Below are 25,791 nucleotides of genomic sequence, written 5' to 3'. Positions count from 1 at the left end.
CCTACGGCAGCGTGCAACCGTGGGAATTCTGTGCGGAATCTCGCCACGGAATTTCCGCCCATGTGCTTTCGGCCTAAGGCCGCCTGCAGACGAGCGGAAATCCCGCGGGATTTCCGCCGCTCAAAGCCTGCATAGGATTGCGTTAACAAATGCAATCCTATGCAGACGGCCGCGGTAAACAAACCGCGGCATGTCCTATTTTTGTACGGGGCTCGCAGAGCCTCGCACAGAAACGTCACTCACGCAGCCGGCGGCTCCGGTCTGCGAATGCGCCGGCTGCCCGGCAGCCGGCACATGAAAGAGCCGGGGCCGCCGGGCGCGGGTGAGTACGCGCTCATCCCTGCAGGCGCTCGGGTCGGGTCCCGCGGCGAGAATTCTCGCCGCCGGATCCGACCCGCTCGTCTGCAGGCGGCCTTAAGGAGTTGTCCACATTGGATAGTCCCTTTTGTTAAAAGATTCCACTGAAAATAAACTGATTGCAGGGACTTGCAGTGAACCTCTGTAATCTGTGTGGAAGCCTGGCAATAGGTGTTCAGTTTCTCTGTAGCGCCACCACAGGGGAATAGAAGCATTGCACCATTTCCATTGAAATCAATGAATTGTCAGCAATGAATTGTGAATAAGTATCCTCCAGAGTAGGAAACACTCTTTGTAGCCACTCTCTATTAACCCAGCATTTCATTATATAATACCTGAAAAACATTTTTTATCTAAACTAGACAACCTATTAAAGATAACCCAATCATTATGACAGACCTCCTACAATAAAGATATGCATGTGATGCCTTAATTGAATTATTCAATCAGGTACATGCAAGGCTATCTGTGACTCCACTTGTCCGTACAGTTGTAAAGCGTGTGTCACGTGGTTATTTTCAGAGAGCTAACTGAATGACAGGGATCATGTCATACACCATGTGACACTACAAAGCCAGGATTGGCTAAGATGGCTTATGCCCTATAATTTGCATTATGTATAAAAACATTTGTAAAGTTAGAAACCTTTAGTAAGCACAGTTTTTAAGAACAGACTAAAAACATGTATAGTGATGCCACAGTCCTACTCACTATCTCAAGATTGGAATACAAGTCAATGAGTTCAGTGATCTTGGCTTCAGAATAATATCTTCCTAAATTCAAAGTAATCCACTTTATGGTACCATTTGTTTCCTGAGCACACGCGAATCCTTCAAGAAAAACATATAAATAGTAAGCGACACTTTAATAATGCAAATTGTATCATGTAGCAATTGCAATAGCAGTTTAACAAATTGGTGAACGATGGGAAATCATAAACCAACTGCAAAGATATCATAAAGTAATCATAAGCCAACTACAAAGTTCATATAGAACTGACGACTCTTATTCTTCAAAGCTAAGTCTACAAATACTTTTACAATTAGCTTACTACACAGTTACGACCAGACATACCCGTGAAGAGCAATTGTTGAGTAAGGTATGATTTTGCATAGTGATAGACATAGTTCCTCTGGGTTTTGCCAAACCTCGGATAAACTTGATCCAGTGCCTTTATTCTAGTAAATACAAAAACATTCAGAAATGACTTGCAGCTCATCAGATGTTTTGTGGGTTCATTGCATTTAGAAAGTACTTACAATGTTTGGTAGCTTTCACAGGACATATTGAGGGTGATGCTGGCAAAATGAGCCTCATTGAAGGCCTCAGGAAAGTTCTCAAGAAGATAACTAAATGTTATCATCCACTGCGACATATCTCTCAGCGTCCATTCCTTCTCCAGAACTTTGAGGACACTTGTGATGACTTCTTGCTGGGTTTCGCCACTTAGTTGACCTAGAAGTTTCTGGTCACTACACCAAGCCAGATCTGAGGTCTGTATCTACAATGGATTAACAAATGTATGCTACATAAACATACATCGATAGGGTATAGAAGGGATTGAAAAAGTTAAATACAGATTACATTGACCACATGCTTTCGTCTTCTATGAGAGAACCTACTCGTTTCGAGTAATTACTCGATCGAGCACCGCGATTTTCGAGTACTTCAGTACTCGGGTGAAAAGATTCGGGGGGCGGCGTGGCGGCGCGGGGGGTAGCAGCGGGGAAGAGGGGGGAGCCCTCTCTCTCTCCCTCTGCCCCCGACTCCCCGCTGCAACCCCCCACTCACCCATGCCCCCCCGAATCTTTTCGCCCGAATACGGAAGTACTCGAAAATCGCGGTACTCGGGCTGAAAAGGGGCGTGGCCGAGTAGGTTCGCTCATCTCTAATTATAACTCCATTATAATCAATATAACAATTCCTATACCGGACTACATCTTATAAGATTTGTTTTCCTATAACTCAAAGAAAGGTCAAAAATTTGTATCTGATCCTAATCTTTCATCTTACCAGCACTAGGCTCTCTTGTAGATATTCTAGATATCCCTGGATATCTTCAAAGGACTCCAGAGCAGTGATTTGAAATAAGACAGAGTTTAATAGTGTAGCATTGCACACACTGTCCAATATTACTGTGAAGTCCGCCAGTTCTTTTGTGGTTAGAAAGGTGCTGCCAACCACCTGCAGACGGAAAACAATAATTATTTGGTATTTACCTAATGAGCAGATGAACTCAAGGACTTTTTAGAATACCTTTTTGCACTCTATGGCTACTGATACACTACGACCTTGCTTATACAGATAAATATACAGCAACTGACAAAATTAACTATTGCAAATATCAGGCCCTATACATTTATACAGAGTAGCCCCCTATAGTATTTTAACTGTCGGGTAAGTACTGACCTTGGTGAGGTTCCCATTGATGGCCAGTAAATCCTGGAATGTGGCCTGATTTGTGAAACTTCCCAGATTGTTTCTCACCCACTGTAAGGGATCAGTATAGTTACATCCATCTATGAGATAAAATGTAAGGAATTCATACATGACCCTATACTGAATATTGATAAATGATATGCTGTTTACGGTATAATATGATTACCATGAGTGAGAGCTTTGTTATTCCAGAATGACTTAATGTAGACGTTGTAAAAACTAAGTCTTGAAAGATGTGGTAAATATTCATAGACTTGGTTAAATCCACTTATTCTGTTTAAAAAAAATTCTCTTTGCATTAATATTTAGCATTATTTTATTTGCCTATACTCAGAGTTCTGTGTAACATAGATGTAATGCAAAACAGACCTATATTGCTTTCATGTCATTTTTGTTTCCCCCAGTTTCTAAAATAGGAAATAGAATGACTGTTTGCTGAATAATCACCCAAAAGAGGGAATGCAAACCATAGTTTTTCAGTATAAACATGGCCACCGACAAGTTGACGAGTGATAAGTCGCCAGTCATTTTGTTTCAGCTTCCAAGAAAAATAGTCGCTGGCCTTATCTCTCTTACGGCTCATTCACACTGGCACATTTTCTGTCCGTATTTAGTCTGTATTTTTTACTGATTGAATACGAACAGCACATGGACCAATTTAATTAAATTGATGTATTAAAACAATCAGAGAACATGTATAGTGCATTGGTAGTCTAACACTACCAATGCACTGTGGGGATTAAATAGTCCAAAAATTGCATCGGCCATCTTGGATGCCCAAACACAGGACCCTGGACCAGTGGATTGGAGGGACAGCAAAGAACTACAACTGCGGGGAATATATTCCCCTCCCTCTGTGGGTCTGTTACAGAATATTATCGCATTAAGGACCTTATAACTGACTTGCATTTATATAGTTGGCTATTAGAATATAAAACTGTTTGTCAAAATATGCAAGAAGAGAAAAAAATATCTAGGTATACTTACAGTGAATGGTAGGAAACACAAGAAACATCTGTAGGAAGTAATGCAATGTCTATTTCATTTATTCCCGGCAGAAACAATTCTAAATACCCATTAAACCATTCACCCCATAGTTGCTGTGAAAAGTATTTGTAATAAGGCTTCAGCCTGCTGAGAAACATTGCTAAAATGGCATCTCGGACCTTAGGGTTGGGCAAGACTGTTAGGTTGGCCTAAAACAAACAAACAAAAAGTCAATACATTCTTTTTCCAGAGCCCATTTCGCTAATGGTTCTGGGTAGAGATGAGCAAGCGTACTCGTTAAGGCAAATTACTCAAGCAAGTATCGCCATTTTCAAGCCTGCTCGTCCAAAAAGATTTTGGGGCCGGCGGGGGTGAGCGGTGAGTTGCGGGGGTGAGCATGGGGTAGAGAGAGAGATATCTCCCTCCGTTTCTCCCCCCGCTCTCCCTGCCGACTTTCCCCCCGGCGGTCTCCGAATCTTTTCGGGTAAGCAGGCATGTACTCGAAAATGGTGATACTCGCTCGAGTAATTTTCCTTAACGAGTACGCTCGCTCATCTCTAGTTCTGTGTGATTGGTTATGAGTTCACTGGTCAGCCAATGTTATTTACAGTATGAATTTATAACCAGAATTAGTTTGATAAATAATCTAAAATTATGTCTTACCTCACGGGCGGCGATATTAAATTGCCTGGCATAGGCAATTAGATTGCTGTATGGAGCTTTTTCTATATTTGCCAGTATCAGGGTAGTATTGTACACGCTATTAAGTGTCAGCTTCACTGTTAGCTTTGCCAGCTCTTCAGGTGCCAGACAATATATGAAGTATAGCTATAAAAATAACAAAGTTTGTTAATGTCTTGATGCCCATGATCTTATATATTATAAACTTCTAACATACATGTTGAAGATTGGATGAGAAGTAACTGACAACTCCAAACTGGAGAGTTACTGATCCTGTAAACGTGAAAAAGGGGGCCTTATTCCCTGAAACGCATTGTTTGTTCATGCATTCTAATAAAGTTTAACTTAGGGTATTGGAGCCTGAATTATGGATATGTGGCGCACACGAGCTGACAGGTCTGCAGAGGGGTCCGGGTGTCAGTTTCAGCAGCCCTAAAATAAGCCCTATCGCTCCTCTCATGTACTGCGGGGAAAACAGCTTAGTCTGAATGGTGTTTCTAGTTTGGCATTCAATGCTACCCATGAAGTTAGGCAGGAAGAGATGGTGGTTTGTTGAGTTCGTTATGCCAGTCCGTATGTAGGCCCGAGACCTACTCCAGACAAAATAGTAATAAAAATTGGAAACACAAAATAAAAAGGGAATTGTCCTTTTCCTCCTAAAGTGTAGTGTGGTACCTCAGTGCAGATGTTATAGGTGATAGGAAGGGACTCCAGGAGACAAGATTAACTGGTAAAACAATTAGATATTTTATTGGCAGAGAGAGAGAGAGATTCTTACTTTGAGGCAGTTGTACAGGTTGAATTACGTTTACTTGAGAGAGATGATTACAATTAAATACAGGGATCACTTTTTCCTACATTTGGGAGTCATGGGTTGAAATACCCCTTTTGTCCACTTTACTTTACACTCCAGCTTTATTTTCTGGTCTCGACTATAAGGATTCCCTTCACTCTTTCTCTCTTACTTTCTCTAGGTTCTTGCTGGCAATTGCTTCTTTCTAACTTCTTTCTTATTCTATCTCTCTCTTCTGCTGACTTTCTGTCCATTACATGTAAACTGGCTTTAGTACTCACACTTTGCTTTCCTCCTTCCCACCGCATAGGCTTTCTCTTGATGTTCCTTTTTCTCTCTCTCTCAAGCTATCCTTTCTCCTTGACTGACTTAAGCTCCACCCACTCTCACCTTTTATCTCCATCATCTTACCCAACCCGTGCAGAGGGCTTATCCTCCAATCACAGGGCCTTTTTCTTTGAACCACCTGACTAACCACTCCTGAGGCTGTTGCTAGGTGATAGAAACCCAATGAGAATAGAGGAGCTGTCACTCAGTGGAACAGTGGTGAAGTAGAACATGAATGGAAAAACACAACCTTTAACACCTATGTAACACTTACAGCAATGTACACATTTAACCATGAAGTGCTGTAGTGGCCCTAATCCAGGTCACTACAGATATGACTGACCTTTGAAACTGGAAAGTGATAACAAAAGTCTCAAAAGAGTTGTCCAGTCAAGACAACCCGTGTTTATAGTTCTTATTATAGCACATGGGCATCATATGAGGGGTATCATACTTGGGATCCCCTGATCTGAGCCAGAACAGAAAACTGCTAAAATTGACTTCCATTCTGAACACAGCCAATCCATATATTGCAAAATTGGCTGCTTACTTAAAGGGTCGACGTAATCCATCTCATGTAGTAGCTAGAGCCTCCCGTTATAAAGGGGTTCCAGGAACTTGACCAATGGGTTCAGATGACTGCTGGGGTGGCTAACTTTAGGGAAGGGGTTATTTTCAGGAGACATATTCTAAACAAAGAAGTTCAGGGAAAATTAAAATGGGCAATTCAACTGTTGACAGTGCTGCCCAGCTACTTCATTGTTTTTTTCCTAGACAACTTAAAATTCAGACAGATAAAAGTGTTACGGCCAACTCGGAAAACCAAAAATATAGCACATATACTACCATGACTATTGCAATCACAATAGATTGAAGAGTCTGTACCTTGGCTTCAAAAAAATCACAGATAACCCTATTTTGTATGATGGACACTGACCAAAAGTACCCAGTTTTTATGGACTGTGAATTAATAGACAGGTTGCAACCCTGACTAAGGGCCAACACATCAAGACCCAGTGTTTATGTCTTCTCAATTTCTATTCCATATAGGACAAAAGTAGTCTAGTTTCTTCCCCCTTGCTTGCAGAAACCAGGGTGACCGTGAAGAAAGAGAGTCTTGCATAGGTTTACACCATCCATAGTGAAGGGTTCTTTATGCTATGTATAGCCTTGTAACCTATTAGTAGTAACAAAATCGCCTCCTTTTGCATTGGAGACATGTGGAATGATCTACATCTTGACTAAAAGGATAAACATCATGATATAGTTACTTCCCTTGTTATATAGGATTAAGGCCGCTTTCACATGGGCGACAAAATCTTGCAATTTTGTTGAGATGCGACAGTGCTACAAATCGCATGTATGTGAAGCCTCTGCTTTTCTGTCGGTTCCTTCACATTAGTCATGTTTTGTACATGTTTTTGCTACATTGTGAGGAAAAAAAATTGTGGCATTCTGGATACAGCCACAATTTGCAATGTTTTGTAGTCCATGTTTCCCTATGGAGCCTTCCTTTGTGTTGCATCGGACAAAAATGTGGCTTGATGCAACTTTTACAGTAGAAAGTCCTACTGTTTGAGCTCCAAAATAAACCCTAGCTGCATAAAGAAAAAAAACAATACATCACCTAACAAGCGCTGTCCGCTCCGCTGCACTTCTCCTCCGCAGCTCTGGCACTAGTTTGTAGTCCTCAGCCGGCACACCCTGGTTGGAGGTTTCAAAAGCCTTGCCTCCATGAAGCACTGGCTCTGATTGGTTCTCGAGCGCTGCGGCTCAGGCAATCACTGCAGCGCTTGATGAACCAATCACAGCCATTGCATTTGCAACCCCCGACCAGGAAGCGCTGACTGAAGACTACAAACAAGTGCCAGAGCTGCGGGGGAGAAGTGCGTCGGAACGGACAGCGCCTGTTGGGTGATGTATTGTTTTTTTTTTATGCAGCTAGAGCCCCCCCCCCCCCCCCCCGGCCATTTTCAGCGTAGGGCTTATATTTTAAAATCCTGGGAAAAGAGTGCTGCAAAGTGGCACAACTTTGTAGCGCCACAAAAACGCGATATCGCCATGAGAAAACACAACAATATTGCACAAGACACAGCTGCAATATCACTGCGATTTTCTCTCAGCAATATCGCTTTCGCCTATGTGGAAAAAGCTTAAATCTGATTGCTATTTTATTTTGGATTGGCTATTGAAAAATAGAGACCTGCATCTTTAAGAGCACAAGACCAGATTTGCAGTGTAGGTATCGACTGATAAGATTGGAGTAATAAGGTCAGGTTCCAGTCCATAAGGGCTTCTACACACTGGTTTTTTTTTTATTGCTGCGATATCGCTGCTTTTTTTTTCAATGGGACTTTCTAATGTTAAAATCGCATCGCACAAAAATCACAAAAGCACAAACCCGTTTTTTGATTCCCGTGATGGGAAAACCTGGCCCTGTTTCCAACCACTTGTTGGAAGCAGCTGAGCGCTTGAGCGCAGCACAGTACTGTTTGCAAAGCTCTTATTAAAGTGAATGAGAGCCTAGAAAACAGTATAGTACAGCATGTTACGCTGTATCTTTAACTCCCCGAAATACGTAAACTGCGTAGTACGCGGTACAATGCTGTTTCTGGGGCTCCCATTCACTTCAAGGTGAGTTATGCCGACTGTGTTGTGATGAAGCGCTCGGCTGTCCTCGTAGTTACAGGTCGAGTGGTCAGTAACTATAGCAGTCATTTCTCATCTCAGCTATGAAAATCTAAGATGGGAATACCCCTTTAATTTAGGTTCACTTTGCAAAATATGACATCAGATTTGTTTCCCACACTGTGTCTATTGAGTTTTATTGCACATAGACTCCAATGGGTTATATGCAACCTTTCTAACTCCATTCTATTTGGGGCTCCTTCACATGACTCTATTAGTACAGCATATTCCTTGTACAGGTTGTGCGCATGAAATACGCTGTACCAATCTGCCATAGGTTCCCATGCTGCCGATTACACATATTGCGCAAAATAAGCACGCAATAAAGATTGCAGCTTGTTCTATCTTGGCGTGTATTATGCGTGCATACATGCCAAGATAGTGCATATCAATCGGCGGCCCGCAGAAAGAATACAATGCAATGCGTACTTGCTGCGTGCCACGCAACTGTTACATGCAGGTGGCACGTAGTGATTTCCACTCATGTGCAGCCGGCCTTTTTTTATGACTTTGTGTCATAATGGAAGGTCCAAAGTTTGAGGGAAGGAAAATAGTTTTTGTGGTGAAAGGAGATGGTTATTCTCTACCGCATGTTGACTATGTGAGTTATCATGCAGACAATCAGGGATGTGATAGAAAATGGCCATGTCTTGGTTGCTGCTCAAGTTTAAGTAGTTATGTTGCTGATTGCATTACAACTGTCCCAACAAGGCTAATTCTTATTTCGGGAAGCTACGAACTGTAGTTTTGCTCTTGCATAAAATCGATAGTGAACCAGATCATTTTTGAAGTATCGCTCTCTGTACACTTAGAATGTATGACAGTAATTCAACTTTACTTACAATTGTCATGTGGATATCTGTCTAGTTGGGTTCATGTATATGAAGGCATGGCTACATAAGGAGAGTAATATGTAAAGATGTTGTCCACCTGTCCTCAGGATGGGTCGTCAATATTTGGTGGTGTTCCGCTGCTCAGGAGCCCCGATGATCACCTGTTCGCCAGGTTGCTATCAGTTTATATGCCAGAAGCTGTCAGCTCCTAACACACCAGAGTTGCCTGGGTTGGTACTGCAGACATTATTCCTATTATATTCAATGGGAACAGTGTCTGCAATACCAACATGGGCCACTGCCAAGTATACAGAGCTGTCAGCTTCCAGCTCTGTACACACAGATAGAAGCCCAGTGAACAGATGATCACCAGGTGTTCCAAGCATTGGACCCCAGCCAATAAACTATTGATGACCTATCCTGAGGATAGGTCATCAATAGTTCAGAAGTGGACAACCCTTTTAATTTTGTTTGGACCTACAATGTAGAAATGGTATGTTATGATCTATTTCAGTTCAGTAAGGGGTCAAAGTTTAGATTTCGGTATCCTTTGGCTGTGGGTTGGTCATATTCGAATGTATGCTGGTCAGATCTTGACCTTACATTCAATCCACTTAGTAATGACTAGCCAGTAATAAAGTTGGTGAGCTTAACATGAAGTTGACCTTGATGATGAAAAGAATAATCGATGCCAATTGTCAGAATAGTTTTTGCATTTGTTAATTGCCAGTATATTGCGAGTTTGGCATATTCTGTAACTGGGCCTTTGTAACTGGGTCTGTTTCACTTGATTAGTGCATAGCCAATGTTGTGCCAATATTCAAAAAGGGGTCAAAAAGTGAGCTTGGAACCCGGTAAGTCTAACTTCTGTTGTGGGTAAAATGTTTTTAAGGGTTTTTAAGAGATGCTGTCCTGGAGGACCTCAAGGAAATTAGCTGTATAACTCCGTATCAGTATGGGTTTATGAGAGATCGCTCTTGTCATATCAATCTGATCAGCTTCTACAAGGAGGTAAGTTCTCAACTAGACCAAGGAATGTTGTTGGATTTTGTGTATCTGGAATTTTCCAAAGTGTTTGATACTGTGCCGCATAAGAGGTTGGTATATAAAATAAGAATGCTTGGTCTGGGCGAGAATGTGTGTAAGTGGTTAAGTAACTGGTCAGTGATGGAAAGCAGAGGGGGTTTATAAATGGTACATATTCTGATTGGGTCACCGTTACTAGTGGGGTACCACAGGGAGCGGTATTGGAGGAGGTCACTGTTATTAGTGGGATACCACAGGGGGCAGTATTGGAAGGGTCACCGTTACTAATGAGGTACCACGGGGGGCAGTATTGGAGGTGTCACTGTTACTAGTGGGGTACCACAGAGGGCAGTATTGGAGGAATCACCGTTACTAGTGGGGTACCACAGGGGGCAGTATTAGGCTCTATTCTTTTTAATATATTTATTAATGACCTGGTAAAAGAATTGTGCAGTAAAATATCTATATTTGCAGATGACACAACTATGTAAAGCAATTAACACAAGAGGACATAATGTGGTTGCAAGTGGATTTGGATAAGTTGGGGGCAGAAAAGTGGTAAATGAGATTTAACACTGATAAATGTAAGGTTCTACACATGGGCAGGAAATACAGGTCACCATTACATACTAAATGGGAAACCACTGAGTAACACTGACATGGAGAAGGACTTGGGGATTTAGTTAACTATAAGCTTAATCGGAGCAACCAGTGTCAGGCAGCTGCTGCCAAGGCAAATAGGATCATGGAGAGCATCAAAAGAGGTCTAGGGCACATGATGAAAACATTGCCCCTAGACATGGAATATTGTGTACAGTTTTCGGCACTGGTATTCAAGAAGGACATATGAGAGCTTGAGTGGGTACAAAGTTGGGTATCTAAAGTAATAAATGGAATGGGCGGACTACAATACCCAGATATGTATAAATATATCATAAATATATCAGGGGACAATACAGAGATCTTTTTCATCTCTTTATACCCAGGACTGTCACAAGGGGATGCCCTCTATGTTTCGAGGAAAGAAGATTTCCACACTGACATAAAAGGGGGTTCTTTACTGTAAGACCAATGAGACTATAGAACTATAGAACTTCCTGCCTGAGGACGGGGTTATTGCAAACTTGATAAAAGTTTAAGAAGGGCCTGGACGTCTTACTCGAGCATTACGATATTATATGTTATAGTCACTGATTACTTCAGAAAGGTTGGTGATCCGGGGATTATTCTGATTGCCAGGTTGGAATCAGGAAAATTCCTTAAATGCGGAAAATTGGCTTCTACCTCATTGGGGTTTTTGTGCCTTCCTCTGGATCAACACTGGGTTGGGGAGGGAGGGGGGTCTAACATACTGTGTTACTATGTCTGGTTAAAACAACTCCAACTAAAAGTATTCAATGTGGACTAACAATGTGTTAAAATAATTAGTTCATAAATGCGTGGCAAAGAATCAGCCAATTGATATGTGAGGTGGTTCTTGTTGGCAGTTTGCTAGAATGCCTCCTTGATAGCGATTGCCACGATATGGGGGGTAGATTCTGTCATTGTCTGTTAGTTAAAATGTCCATGATGACATATTTGTATCACTTGCTTATTTATTTTTCATTTCTCACTTTAAATTACTTGTACTTAATGATTACTTTGTATTTACTTATACTTTGTCTCTTCTTATTGTGCGCCCAGATTATTGGGACTCCGAAGTATTGATTCTATATCAACCTAAAGCTGGCCATACTACAAATTAGATGAATGTTGGCTGAACCAGCTGATGTCAATTGGACCAGGCAACATGTATGTTGTCTCAACTCTCTTCTGACAGCTGACGTCAGGGAAAGACGGGTTGTGCATGGTGGATTTCAATGTGCCTAGTACTTTTGCTCTCAAGGGAGATAAGCCATTGCCAGAGGTGTCTAGCAGGGTCTTTTTCTCCTCTTCCACATGTTCATGGGGGTTGGAATGAATAGTGGTTGGCCGTATGCACGTTCTATGTATTGGAGGTGTATAGCCATCTTTAGTCTTTATATGTCTAAGGCCTCCTTCCCACGAGCGTGACGGGCTCCGCCGCGTAATATTACGCAGTGAAGCCCGTCACGGCGCCCCCCAGAGCCCCTATACTTACCTGCGGGAGATAGCGTGAAAACGCTTCCCCGCCCACCGCTGCCGCGTCACCGGCCGTGTCACGTGACGCGCCGGCCGTGTCACGTGACGTGCCGGGCGCGTCATATGACGCGCGGCAGTGGGCGGGAAAGCGTTTTTTCACGCTATCTTCCGCTGGTTACAGCGGGAGATAGCGTGAACGGACGGCTTCCATTGACTGCAATGGAAGCCGTCAGCGCGTACACCCGCAGCAAATAGAGCATGCTGCGGGTGAGGACGGGAGAAATCGCGATGCGTAATTCCGCGGTGGAATTACGTATCGTGAGCATTGTGCTATTAGGTTCAATAGAACCTAATAGCAGGGTGCAACGCAGCGGATTTTTGCCGCGAATTTACGCGGCGTAAATCCGTTCGTGGGAAGGAGGCCTAAGAGTGTTGAAAAGATAATTTGCTGAGATTACCTGTATTACATAAACAATGTTTCTAAACTCGGACTTGCCATTTAAATACAGTATATGAAAAAAAGATTTGGCACTGTGTTAGCCAGCAAAGCAATGTGAGATTGTTCTCAGTGACAGAAACCAAGTAATCTTGTAGATATGATACCTTTTAATGGCTAACAAAAATACATGATGTTACAGCAAGCTTTTTAAATCAGGGCTACCATCCCACCTCAACTGATGACGAAATCACCAGAGCTACCAGGATACCCAGGAATCAACTACTCCAATACAAGGAGAAAGAAAAGAACGGATGTGTGCCTCTAGTAGTGACCTACATTTCACAGCTAGAGGTACTAAGGAAGACTGCAGAGAAACTCCATTATACTCTACACAAGGATGACCGTCTGAAAACCATATTCCCGGACCCTCGCCTTCTGTGTTACAGGCAACCTCCTAATTTGAGGATCTGTATAATCAGTAGTACATTGCCCTCGGATACACACAAAGAAACTTATCCCTGTAAGGTAAGGAGCTGCAAGACCTGCTCCCTTAGGGTGACTACCCAGTAGCGTTTTTTTTTCTGCTGTGAATTGGCTCATATTTTTTCTTCCAATTATCAATGGGACTTCCTAAGCCGCATCGCGACGCAACGGAACTTTGTGTTTTTAACATTAGAAAGTCCCATTGACAATTGGAAGAAAAAATAGGAGCAAATTCGCAGCAGAAAAAAAACGCTAGCGGGTAGTCACCCTAATACTGAATGTGGACAGGATACGGATCCCCAACACACAACAGGACTATAAGATCCCGGGGACATTCACATGTTCCACGTCCAATGTTGTGTACTTGATCATGTGCAGTAAATTTCCTGTTGGTGGGCTTTATATCGGGGAAACAAGACGAAAACTGAGAGCCAGGATGAGATCTCATTGCGACTCAATTAGAGAGGGAAAGACTGAACTACCCATGGCAAAACATTTTTGTGGTCAGAGACACAGCATAGAGCAGATGAGAGTTATCATACTGAAGGGTAATTTCAAGTCGCAGTATCACAGAATAATTTGGGAATACAAATTTATGGCCATGTTTGATACCCTCAAGAATGAAATTAACCTTAGCCCGGAATTCTTGCATAAGTTGTAAATATGAAAGGTCTGAAGGAGGTCAGGAGGGATGTCCTCTCTCCAATCATAATTTTTTTTTTTCTTTAAAACTTCATAAAAATTCAAAACTTTACTTGTAATAATGTTGCCATCCAATAGGTGGTGCTGCATCTCCTTCCATGTGTAGGTTGAAGGAGAGATAAGACACATCATAAAACTGTCCTGAGCTCAGTGGACTGATTTACGATTTATGTCCCGGCTTAGTCTGTTTGTTGTTTTAGGTTTTGAGTGCAAAACAGTCTCAAATTGTTGTGTGTGAACATTTATTTAGATCAAGAGTAATGTGTTCTCCTCCTCTCTGCATCTGTAGGTTATAATGATGTGCCATCCAAACTAGTTTCATTCATTAGCCTGATGAATGGGGCGAGATATCGCCAAAAGCTTGCTCTAACCTCATGTATGTTTGTTAGCCATTAAAAGGCATCATATCTACAAGATTTCGGGTTTCTCTTACTGAGAACAATCACACAATAAGGGACATAGGATGGCAAATGGGCAAAACGTATAAAGTTGAAACATTGATGTACATATCTTAATGCCATTTATTATTATTTTTCCTCGTTATGGCTGTATCCGACTCATAATAAGGCACCAAGAGTGTACATACTATAGAGTACATGTAGTTGCCTTGGAATCTATAAGAAGGAGGCAGCTCAAGCTCACACATATCTCACTTTCTATGGGTTTTGTAAAGCTATACAGGCCTTCCCATCTCCACTATCGCAGCAATATTGCCAAAAACTAATGGGAAATGGCTGGAGGGTAATGCAGCTCTTTTCTCCTACAAGAGATGAGTAAAAGATGGATGAAGACAACTTCCAGGGAGTTCTGTTCTGAGATGAATGGCATGTACCTGCATTCTACACTGCCCTGGGTGTACTCTGGTGATGTATAATGGGAGTGCATGACTATATGAGAAGTTTGATTTTTGAGCTAGGTTGTAGGCAGATTCTCACATGGCCCTAAAGAAATGGTATTGTGCTATACAATTAGAGATTATAGATACCATACATTTCTTCTTAAGTGTAGATTGGTTAAATGAGATGAAATCTTAGATCCCATATGACTAAGTAGATAGGATCTATATGTATTCAGCATTTGATTGATGTCTGTGTAAATGTGAGGTATAATAATGGATTATAATTTAATCCTTTAGTGATGGTGATTGAAGTTTTTTCAGTAGTACGGTAGTGCAAGCTGTTGGGGTGTTCTGATCATAATGTGAATACTAAAAGGCATATAAAGCTGCTGAAATCAACCTTTACACACACCTGGATTGTTTTTCAATTGTAGCAAGGGATAATGATTTTCACTCAGAGATCTAGCAAAATATACTGAAGCAATGCTCCCTGGGAAAATAGCTCTTCTCCAGAAGGAAGAAAACTGTCTCTCTAGTGCCACCTATAGGTGGCTACCTTGTCAAATGTGTGTTTCTGGTTTGATTATCCGAGTGCTATTCAGCAGCCATGTGGACCATAGGAACCTGTGACGTTCATTGGGATAGTACTGTGGAAAAGTGTTGTAATCTGTGCAGGAAGGGGGAGGAGGTGTGCTGTGACCATCACCTATTGTGAGTTCTGGATCCTGTGTTATCTATATATAGGTGTCACTTTTCCTTGTAATCCTGCCTGTGATGATAATGAGATACTGCTGTAAAGTGATGCCTACATAACAAGACGTGTCAGAATATTATGAGGCTTAGTAGCCACAGTGAAAACTAAAAAGAATTCAGGGTTAATTCTTAAAGGGGTGTTCTGAGACTAAATTCAACTGAGCGTTGCTGTCACTTCAGTCAGCTGATGAGCGGAGACCCCAGGTGGTGGACCTCCGCCAATCAACTATTGATGACCTATTCTGAAGATACAGATAGGTTACTCTTTAGCTTGACTCTTAACGCGATGTGATATCACGGTGTGCCTTGCTATGAGAGAGGTTTATTTACAGTTTGACTTGCTTTACAATGGTTTTTTTTGCGTTAATTTAAGAGAAGAATAGCTTTTTAATAAGATAACTTTCTGTGATGTGCTATCACAATCAAGGTACAATTTGTTCCATTTGTAGGTCATCAGTAATTTAGTGCCGGAAAACCCCTTTAATGGGTCTGCTCCACTCCTAGCTGTTTTGCTGCAGAAAACAGACAGCTCTGTACATTGCATAGTGGCCCGGAATAGTCCTGCAGGCTGAGTCCTATAGAACTGAATGGGTCTGCAATACCAGCCAAGGCCACTGTGTAGTGCACAGAGCTGTCTGCTTCCTGCAGCAAAACAGCTAGAACTGAGAAAACCTCTTTAAGTTTAGATAAGAGGTTAAGTTGAACGGTAATCTATTTGTGGCAGTAGGTAGATTAGTAGAATTGTTGACTAGATAGATTTTTTCCCGGTGGCACATAGCTCTAGTCCTTTTGAATGTTTTTGTTTATTTTATTATTTTTGCCCAAATTTGAATGTTATTTTTTAGGAGTAATAAAACCCCTTTAAGAGTTTCTATCTATGTACCTATAATCAAGCTTTTCGTTCATATAGGTCATGATATACCCCGTTGTGGTAACTCTAATATTGAAGAAATCACTCGAATGAGTGAGGAAACATCTTAAAAATGTTTGTAGCAGGTTATTTTACCTCATACCTCCACTGCATTTACCTACAATGCCTATTCAGCAGGTAATGTGTAGAAGTGGCCTTTGTTTTGTTATTCTTTATCATTTTTAAGTGTATTGACCACCAACTTATTTTTATTTTTGACCCCTTTAAACCCCACTAATGATTCACCCAGAAAATTGTTTACGATCTGACTATTCTTTTCATTTCTTTTAGGTCAGATGTGCTGCTGCAATTATCTTGTAAGTAATTGTTAAGAAGCCCGTAATATAATTGCAAAACTCCCCCATCTCCATCAATCCACTACATCTTCATGGATCATACAAGGATGAATTAGTGACATATAATGCAGGATGAGTCAAAAGTCTGGACACACCCATTTAACTGGTGTAATTAGGAGAGAATTGACTTCCAAAGTGTCAAAGCCTTAATTGGGAGGAGATTCTGTATTTTTTAGGTTGAGAAGACATTTGCAGCCATTTTAAAATTCGCCATATAGAATTCAGTTTGGGTTTTTCAAAGTGGAAGTGGGTCATATGAGATATCAATCTAGGATGGAATTTACTCAAGATCACACTAGAAGTCTCAGTTTTGCCCTGTCTTTATTTGGGCAAAATTGTAACAAAGCGCTTTACATGTTGTATTTGTTGTGTTCACCATTCTGCTGGGTGCACAAGGTTAAATATTAAATAGTCTTTGTGAACCAGGCTGAAGAACTGCAAGTGATAATTCTTCACAGCACTGTAGAAGTTGCCATTTCAGGTGAACCATATGCTATACTTTTTACACATATACAAGGGACTTTAAATGGTCCCAGAGATAAAAGTCCAAAGGCATTAATGGTGAGATGTTATAGGACACCAGATTCCCATCTGCGCTCAATGAGAATAGCGAGTTCCCACATTACTTCCCACAGGATGGCGAACCTGTGCACGTTGCTGTACGCAGATGACTGGAGACTGAATTGGGAGTAGAGGTCTAGTACAATACCCGCCACGGTCACCGCACATAAAACTTTTGAAGTTTAATCTCTGGGGCCATTTACATTGTTTGCCTGAAATGGTCAATCCTACAGTGCTGTATAGTAGTATCACCTGCATTTCTGTGCACATCCGGTAAAATGATGGACACATTAAACACGTCACATAAAACCCTTTACCCTCGCTTAACTCCTAAACAATTATGGCTCTTACCCACTTGCAATAGGTTTTCTAGCGATGCAAGAGTGAGTGAAAACGCATGATTATGAAACTAATGATTTTCAGTGGTTTCATTCTCATTTGTGATGTCTTCATTGAAGGCTTGCAGCGCTAAGAAAAATCTGCACTATCACCCATTATTCTCAATGGGGTAGGCAGCAGCAGCGCTGGCCCCATTAAAAACATAGGGAGTACATCGCACACCGTCCCACAGCTGTGACAGCTATGGCAGGCGAGTCCTTCATCCCCACGAATCGCCTGCCACAACTGTCACAGCTGTGGCAGAGGTCCCTGATAATATCCCATTGCTTTCAATGGGTCCAGCGCTATTGCCGCCCCATTGAAAGCAATGGGATGAAGGCATCCCCTGCAGCCATGATTTTTGGGTGTAGGGCTTGAAATATAAGCCCTACCCTGAAAATTATCCCTAGCTATAAAAAAAATGTTAAAATAATTTTACTTAGAAGAGTTGTCCGACTCTTCTCTCCGTCCCCGGCAGTCTTCATCTGTCTTGTGGTGGTCGGGGATTGAAAAATGCCCACCTCCAGAAAGTGCTGCCTCTGATTGGCTGAGTGCTGTGACCAATCAGAGACTGCATTCAGCAGTCATTAAGTGACAGCTGAGCGCTGCCTGTGATTTGTCACAGCATTCAGCCAAACAGAGGCAGCGCTTTTTGGAGGCGGGGATTTTTCAATCCCCAGCCACCAGAAGACAGATGAAGACTGCTGGGGATGGAGAGAAGAGCCGGACAGCTCTTCTAGGGGAGTTCATTTTTTTTCCCATAGTTAGGGATGATTTTCTCGGTAGGGTTTATATTTCAAACCCACCCCACCCCTCCGAAAATCATCGCTGCAGGGGATGCCCTTATCTTATTCCTCTCAATGAGGCGGCAGCATTGAAGGCAATGGAATATCATTGCAGACCTCTGCCACAGCTGTACTCCTTATGTTTTCAATGGGCCTGGTGCTGCCCCATTAAAGACAACGGGCAATAGCGTTGATTTTTTTTTTTAGTGCTGCGAGCCTTGAATGAAGGCATCACAAATGAGAATGAAACCATTGAAAATCATTGGTTTCATAATCATGCATTTTCACTCACTCTCGCATCGCTACAAAATAGAGATGAGCGAGCACGCTCGGATAATGCAGTTACTCGAGCAAGCTTCGCTCTTCTTGAGTAACTGCATTCTTGTCTGAGCAGGCTTGGGGGGGGCGGCGAGGGGGAGAAAGATCTCTCTCACTCTCCCCTGCTCCCCTCCGCCAACCCCCCACCCAAGCCTGCTTGGACGAGAATGCAGTTACTCGAGGAGAGCGATGCTCATCTTTACTACAAAACCTATCACAAGTGGGTAAAAACCCTTAAAGAGAGGGCAAAACTGACCCTTCTATTGTTTTTCTGTGTAAATTCTAAGCAAGACTGATTTATGACATGAGCCCCTTCCCACTTGAAAAACCTGAGCCGATTTCAATGAGGCAAATTTCAAAACAGCTGAAAATGTCTGCTCAATTAAAAAATGCAGCTTTCCCCCCAATTAAGACTTCACACTTTGGAAGTCAATTTTCCTCTAATTACACCAATTAAAAAGGTGTGTCTGAACTTTTGCCTCACTGTGTATACATAACAAAGCAGAAAAAAATGATAAAATGAAGGACAAAAGTAGAAATGACAATAAACAAAGTCATGCTATGTTGACCCTACCACCACAGTATAAACAGTGCAGAATAGTCTACCATTGTGTCTACCATGATTACCAGGTCATGAGCACCCATCTCCCCAACAAACTTTAGTTGGTACATTTTACTCTTAGTTATTGGATGTGAACTCACAGTTTAGTTTAACCAGTAGCAGCAGGTTTAGATTAGACATACAAATGACACCACTCTACTACAAAACACTGTGAAAGATATACCAAGGCGTTTTTTTTTCTTTTTTAAAGAATATTTATTATAAGCAGATAGCCACAGAGACAAAGCAAAGCTGAAGAGAGTTGCTGGCAATGTCTTATAGGGTATACAGTGAATGAACAATCAACGCCGTGAGTGGCTCATCTTTACAATCACAGAAATGATCAAATATAGTAATACAATACTTCTGTTGCTTTGGCAAGATCAATGGTTGATACATTAGTGCAGTTCATTGCATAACCGTTCATAGGGAGATATATCAGAGCTTTAATCTGAGATTTTATTTATTGATATAAGTGCAATGATGGCTTTATTCCACAATGATCATTAATTAAAATAATTATAATGTCTGAGCCAGCAGCAGTAATGGATGTCACTATAGTACTGTATATGCATCTAAGGTGATAATCGCCATCTTCATTGGAGGCTGGACATTGGTCTTCATTGTGGTTAAATTGGAGGTTACACATTCAGAAGGTAACAGGAAAAGTTGTGATCTTACAAGAAAATGTTTTGCTACTGATCAAACTAAACATTCGAGAGAAAAGATGCTGCAGGATAGTCCAAAACTCTTGATTCTACGGTAGCATCTCCATATACCCACTTAGGTAAATAGCAATGGATAGACAATGGCTTGGCTTGATGATTCTCATTAAAGGGAACCTTTCATTATGCTTCAGTCCCCTAAACCACATTATGGGGAGCAAAGCTGAGGGAATTTGAAGTTTGGGGAGGGATTCCTGCCACATGTCCCCGCAGAGTTGCTGCATACACACAGTGTGACTCTATTCAGCTGGCTATTTGCACAAGTTCTCCCATTCATCTCTATGGAAGAGTGCATGCACACAGACGGTGAAGAGAGTCACGCTATGTGCGCACAGCAACTTCACGGGGACACGTGGCAGGAACGGGATACTCAGTGAGTATGAAACACAGCTCCCCGGACTCACCGTTCCATCACTTTTGAGACCTATATCATACTTTATGGGGCTGAAACATAATGACAGGTTCCTTTTACATCTGATTGCTAATTCATTCTTAGAATGTCTTCTATTGGCCTAGTTACTAGAGTTGTGGCAGTCTAAAATATTGATATCACATCCTGGGCCGGAGATTTGAATATAAGCAGATTCAAGACTTGTAGTTATGTGGCCTGATGCTAAATCTGTAACAGGACCCCCAACTATCACACATATCTTATATTATCAGCCGCATCATATATGGGTCAAAGGGACCTTTTAGCTTCTTTCAGGATCCAGAAATTACTTTCTATACAGTCAAAAGACAATAAATCCAATGTTGAACTGTACAGCAAATATGGTTTATCTTTGTTAAAATGGCGTCTACCTTCCTTGTCGAAGGCAAAATGTTTTTTTTTGTTTTTTTTTTAAACGTCCATCATTTATGCTGCATAAATGATGGACGATGAGCTGATCGCTGATTGTTCAGTGTAAATAGTAGCCGCTCAGTACTGAACGACTGCTGTCTTATGTCAATGGAGAGGGGCGGGGGAGCGAAAGGAAAGAAATCTCCTCCAGCCGCCCCGCTGTGAGCCAGTGATACTAGCTGCTGTGCAGCAGCACGAGAGCTAGTATGTGTGGGGACAAATGTCGGGCATCGTTTGCCCGGCCCTCGTCCCGTGTAAAGGGCCCTTTACTGTCTTACTGATCTGTCAACATATTAATATAATTGGAAAGACAGCAACTAATTAGATCCCTTATTTCATTTCATTACCATCCTACATAAATGACAGCAAGATTCTGATTGGTTACTTTGAGGCCCAATGTCTCCAGCATTTTACTAAGCTACAGCAGCACAGGAATGTGAAGTGTTGTCTTGGGGGCAGAAATAAGAACATCTCTTGTCACAGGAATCCTTAATCTAAACTATTGGCATCGGACCTTTTTTTTAATAAACATACTGACGAGGCTTCAATTTCTTTGTAGTTCTCTTATAAGAACAGTATCTCGGCCTTTAAGATGTTCTAAGTGGGTAATTTAGGAATTGCCAGACCACTGAAGGTAGTTGTAAATTGATATTAAATAATACATTGCCTGGGTGATGGGTAAGGTATTTCTATGGAGACTTGTCAGAGTGATGGGTGATGGATGATGGCTTAGGGAGTCATGCTATTGGAGATAATCTCAAAGCTGGTGGTTTTTACATTGCACAACACCTGATAAACGTTTGGTGCCATTGCTGGGTTATAAAGCGTGGCTTCGTCACTTGTGATTGTTCCACAGAATGATTGTCCGATGAAATTCAATCCCCAAGCCACTGGACTTGAGTATCCCATAGTACATGCGTCTCCTGGTAACAAAAAAAAGAAGCACACAATGTGTCATGATCTTCCTTCCAAAAAGTGGCAGTTCTAGGTTAGCAAGGAAGCATAGTATAGTCTTTAGGACCTATGAGACCTATGCAATATTCAAGTATACTTTGTTTATAAATTACACCAAAGTAAAACAAAAGTTAGCAGCGCTCCAGTGCTAGAATAGTGAGGATAAGATGATATAGGAGTATTGCAGGAGGAAAAAGATGACCACTTACTTTACAGGGGTGCCTTGTAACCGGCACCCCTGGATCCCAGAAGGCAGGCAAAATCGTTAGGTGCAGCAAGGGAATAATCTTTTATTAGAATACGACACGTTTCGGCCTGGTCACAGGCCTTTCTCAAGCATAAAAAATATATAAAAAGACATAGTATTTATGTATAACACTTCCACAATACGTCATTATTGACGCTCCACGGACCATGCTGAGAAGATGATGTCATCAAAAAAGGCTGAATAGCGTCCCCTGGGTGGACAGGCAATTGAGTGAATGCTCCAATAGGAGGTTGGTGTTATACATAAATACTGTTATGATCGTGTGGGCAGGCAAAGCACGGAACCCACACGATCGTGACCAAAGGGGATGCACACGGGTATCACCAGGGTCACATGGGACTCACACCGGTTTCAGGCAACTGACCCTGTGCTACAAGGAGGAATGAGAGTGGCCCTACCTGAGCGGGGACATTGTCCCAATAAGGCCAGCCCAGCGGTCTTCGGATCTGGGCCCTAGCTGATCCTAGGAGCCACGCACCAGAACAGGATGCATTCACATGCCACAAGACAGGGACAGAATATACTGCACACAACATGCAACCACTAGTAACAGATTGGAAGCTGAATATAAATACCAGGTATTGGTTGACATTTTGTACAAGATGTTGTAAGCTAGCAGGCCACTTCACGGCTCCTGGTTATACTGCTAGTCCCTACACTAACCAGGAGTCCAGCAGAACCGGACACCGTTCACACCGCACGCTGCAACAGGACAGGGCACAGATAGCAGGTCACACAGCAAGCTAACACAAAACTGACAGAATTTAAACGTACAAACGGACATGAACCAAGTCACACTGCAAACCTCACCAGACAAGCATTCGTGACGGCTCACCTGGGGGGACCATACAGACTGACCAGGGGCTGGGTTTATATGTGAGCACAGATCCAGGGGATTGGCTAGCAGAAAGTACCACACCCAGCCAGCTCAGTCATTAACCCTGAGAGTGCTGTGCTGCTGGAATCACAATAGTACAACTTGTCTCAGCAGCACACATAACAAATACTATGTCTTTTTATATATTTTTTATGCTTGAGAAAGGCCCGTGACCAGGCCGAAACGTGTCGCATTCTAATAAAAGATCATTTCCTTGCTGCACCTAACGATTTTGCCTGCCTTCTGGGATCCGGGGGTGCCGATTACAAGGCACCCCTGTAAAGTAAGTGGTCATCTTTTTCCTCCTGCAATACTCCTGTATCATCTTATCCTCACTATTCTAGCACTGGAGCGCTGGTAACTTTTGTTTTACTTTGGTGTTGTTTATTTCTATTCCGTGGCTATATTTTTACCCCTGGAATTTGCCATGACGCTCTCTTGAGGATGTCTCAACTGACCAGTGCTTAGTCCTATATTTGGATCTTGGTGAAAGAATCCAGACCATTGGAGTTATACGCCACCTTGGATTGTGACGTACCGGAGCCTGTTATCTACTACACATGTCGTATTTCAAATCTCTACAGGATAGCCATCTATAAGTGGCATTATAGAAACTGCTGTATTCCTTCTGGAAAAAAAGATTTATTGTATATTTTACACTAGTAGGATTCTGAGTTATTACCATATTTTTCTCTTTATAAGACGCACTGGATGATAAGACACACCCCATTTTAGAGGGGGGAAAGGGGCAGCAGCAGTTCCCGCTGGTGCTCACCACCAATCAGCAGTACGCATGGGCAGCAGTGGGGAGGAGAGAAAACTCGTAACTGATCGCACATTTGTTAGCACGATCACGAGTTTATTAGTGCGACCGCAATTAAGTACACGCGATCGCGCGTTCAAACACGTGATCATACTAACTAATGCCGATGCGACAAATGCATCTTATAAAGCGAATAATACAGTAATTACCCTTAGCTTTGTTAAAGCAGTTGTCCGGAATTGAAAACCATGGCTGCTTTATTCCAAAAACAGTGCCATAGCTGTACACAGGTTATTTGTGGTATTGCAGCTCAGCCCCATTCACATCAATGGAGTCGAGCTGCAACAGCAAACACAGTCTATAGACAGGAGTGGTGCTGTTTCTAGAAGAGACCAGCCATGTGCTTCTAGTCATGGAAAATCTCCTTAAAGGGGTTTTGTCACTTGATACTATTAATGATCTATTGTCGGGATAGCAGATTTGCAAGGACCTGCTGCTCCAGTTCTCCACCAGTCAGCTGATTGTCTTCCCTCTATCCTTGCAGTGGGGCTGGATGTCCCCACTGCACAGATAGAGGGTATGATAGCAGGTTTCACTCCCATTGAAATCAATGGGTGTGAAGCCATCTATTACACTTTCAACCCTAACCAACAGGGCCGGACATTCACATTGGTGGTCAGGGTCAGAAATGTAATAGACGGCTTCACTCCCAAGGATTTCAATGGGAGTGAAGAAGACTATTACATTTCTGGCCCTGACCACCAATGTGAACGTCAGGCCCCTCTGTACTGACAGAGAGTCAGACAATCAGCTGATCGTCAGGGATGCTGAGTGGCCAATCCTCAACGATCTCCTATTGATAACCTATCCTAACGATAGGTCATAAACAGTGACAAAACACCCTTAACCCATTCCCGCTGCAGGGCGTAAGTTTACGTCCTGGGAGCGGGGTACTTCCCGCAACAGGGCGTAAACTTACGTCCTGGAGATAGCGCGGGATCACATATGATCCAGCGCTATCCCGCAGCGGGAGCCGGCTGTCAGTCACAGCCGGCGTCTCGCTGCAACAGCGGGGGGGCATCAGAGATGCGCCCGCCACTGTTAACCCCTTCCCTGCCGCGATCTAAGTAGATCGCGGCAGGGAAAGAGTTCACAGCGGGAGCGCGGCTCCCTCTGTGTCTCCGGCCGGAACTCGCGATGTCATCGCGAGAGCCCGGCCTGTCACCATGGCAACAGGACGCCAGACACTGTATTGCCTATGCCTGAGATCGCTGTATGAGCAATAAGGCATGGGAGAGCAGTAGCTCTGCCATGCCTTATGACAGCGATCATCAGGGAAGTGGTTAAAGTCCCTCAGAGGGACACAAACAGTGTAAAAAAAAGAAAGATTTAAAAAATGAATTAAAAAAAATGTAAAGAAAAGAGTAAAAAAACCATTTTTTATGCTTTTTCAAAGATTAGCATAAAAAAAGGTAAAAAAAAAATAAAACCCCACATATTTGGTATTGTCGCGTCCGTAACGATGCGTACAATAAGCTGCACATGCTTTTGACTGTGCACGGAAAAAAACGCTTAAAAAAAAGCTAAAAAACTGAGGCAAAATGCTCATTTTTAGCATTTTGCCTCACTAAAAACGCAATAAAAGTGATCAAAAAAGCCGTATGTACGCCAAAATGGTACCAATAAAATCTACAGCTCGTCTCGCAAAAAATAAGCCCTCATAGAGCTCTGTACATCAAAAAATAAAAAAGTTACGTGACTTTGAATGCAGCAATTTAGAATAGAAAAAAGATTTCCAAAAAAAAGGGTTTTTATTGCAGAAAAGTGGGAAAACCTAAAAAAAATGTTAGAATTTTGGTATCGTTGTAACCGTACCGGTCTGCAGAAAAAATGGAAAGTCTCATTTATGCTGCATGATTAACGGTGTAAAAAAAAAATAAAAAAATCTATGGCAGAATTGATACGTTTTCTCTCTCTGCTATCATTAAAAAAAAAAAAAAATTTTACA

The 25,791-nt window shown here is 42.2% G+C and overlaps 1 protein-coding gene across 3 annotated transcripts in view; it reads right to left on the bottom strand.

Moving 5' to 3' along the window:
- Positions 1 to 19,546: 19,546 nt before the first annotated feature.
- The window catches only part of LOC136576960 (uncharacterized), an 80,468-nt gene continuing 74,223 nt past the window's right edge, over positions 19,547 to 25,791 (bottom strand). For all 3 annotated transcript variants that reach the window (XM_066576629.1, XM_066576630.1, XM_066576631.1), the window contains one exon: positions 19,547 to 21,844. In XM_066576629.1, coding sequence (XP_066432726.1) covers positions 21,651 to 21,844 — 194 coding nt within the window. In that variant the 3' untranslated portion in view covers positions 19,547 to 21,650. The remainder of the gene's footprint in view (positions 21,845 to 25,791) is intronic.

This window comes from Eleutherodactylus coqui, chromosome 8, assembly GCF_035609145.1.
Source record: "Eleutherodactylus coqui strain aEleCoq1 chromosome 8, aEleCoq1.hap1, whole genome shotgun sequence".
In the NCBI taxonomy this organism is placed as follows: domain Eukaryota; kingdom Metazoa; phylum Chordata; class Amphibia; order Anura; family Eleutherodactylidae; genus Eleutherodactylus; species Eleutherodactylus coqui.
This window is presented reverse-complemented; position numbering and strand designations above follow the sequence as displayed.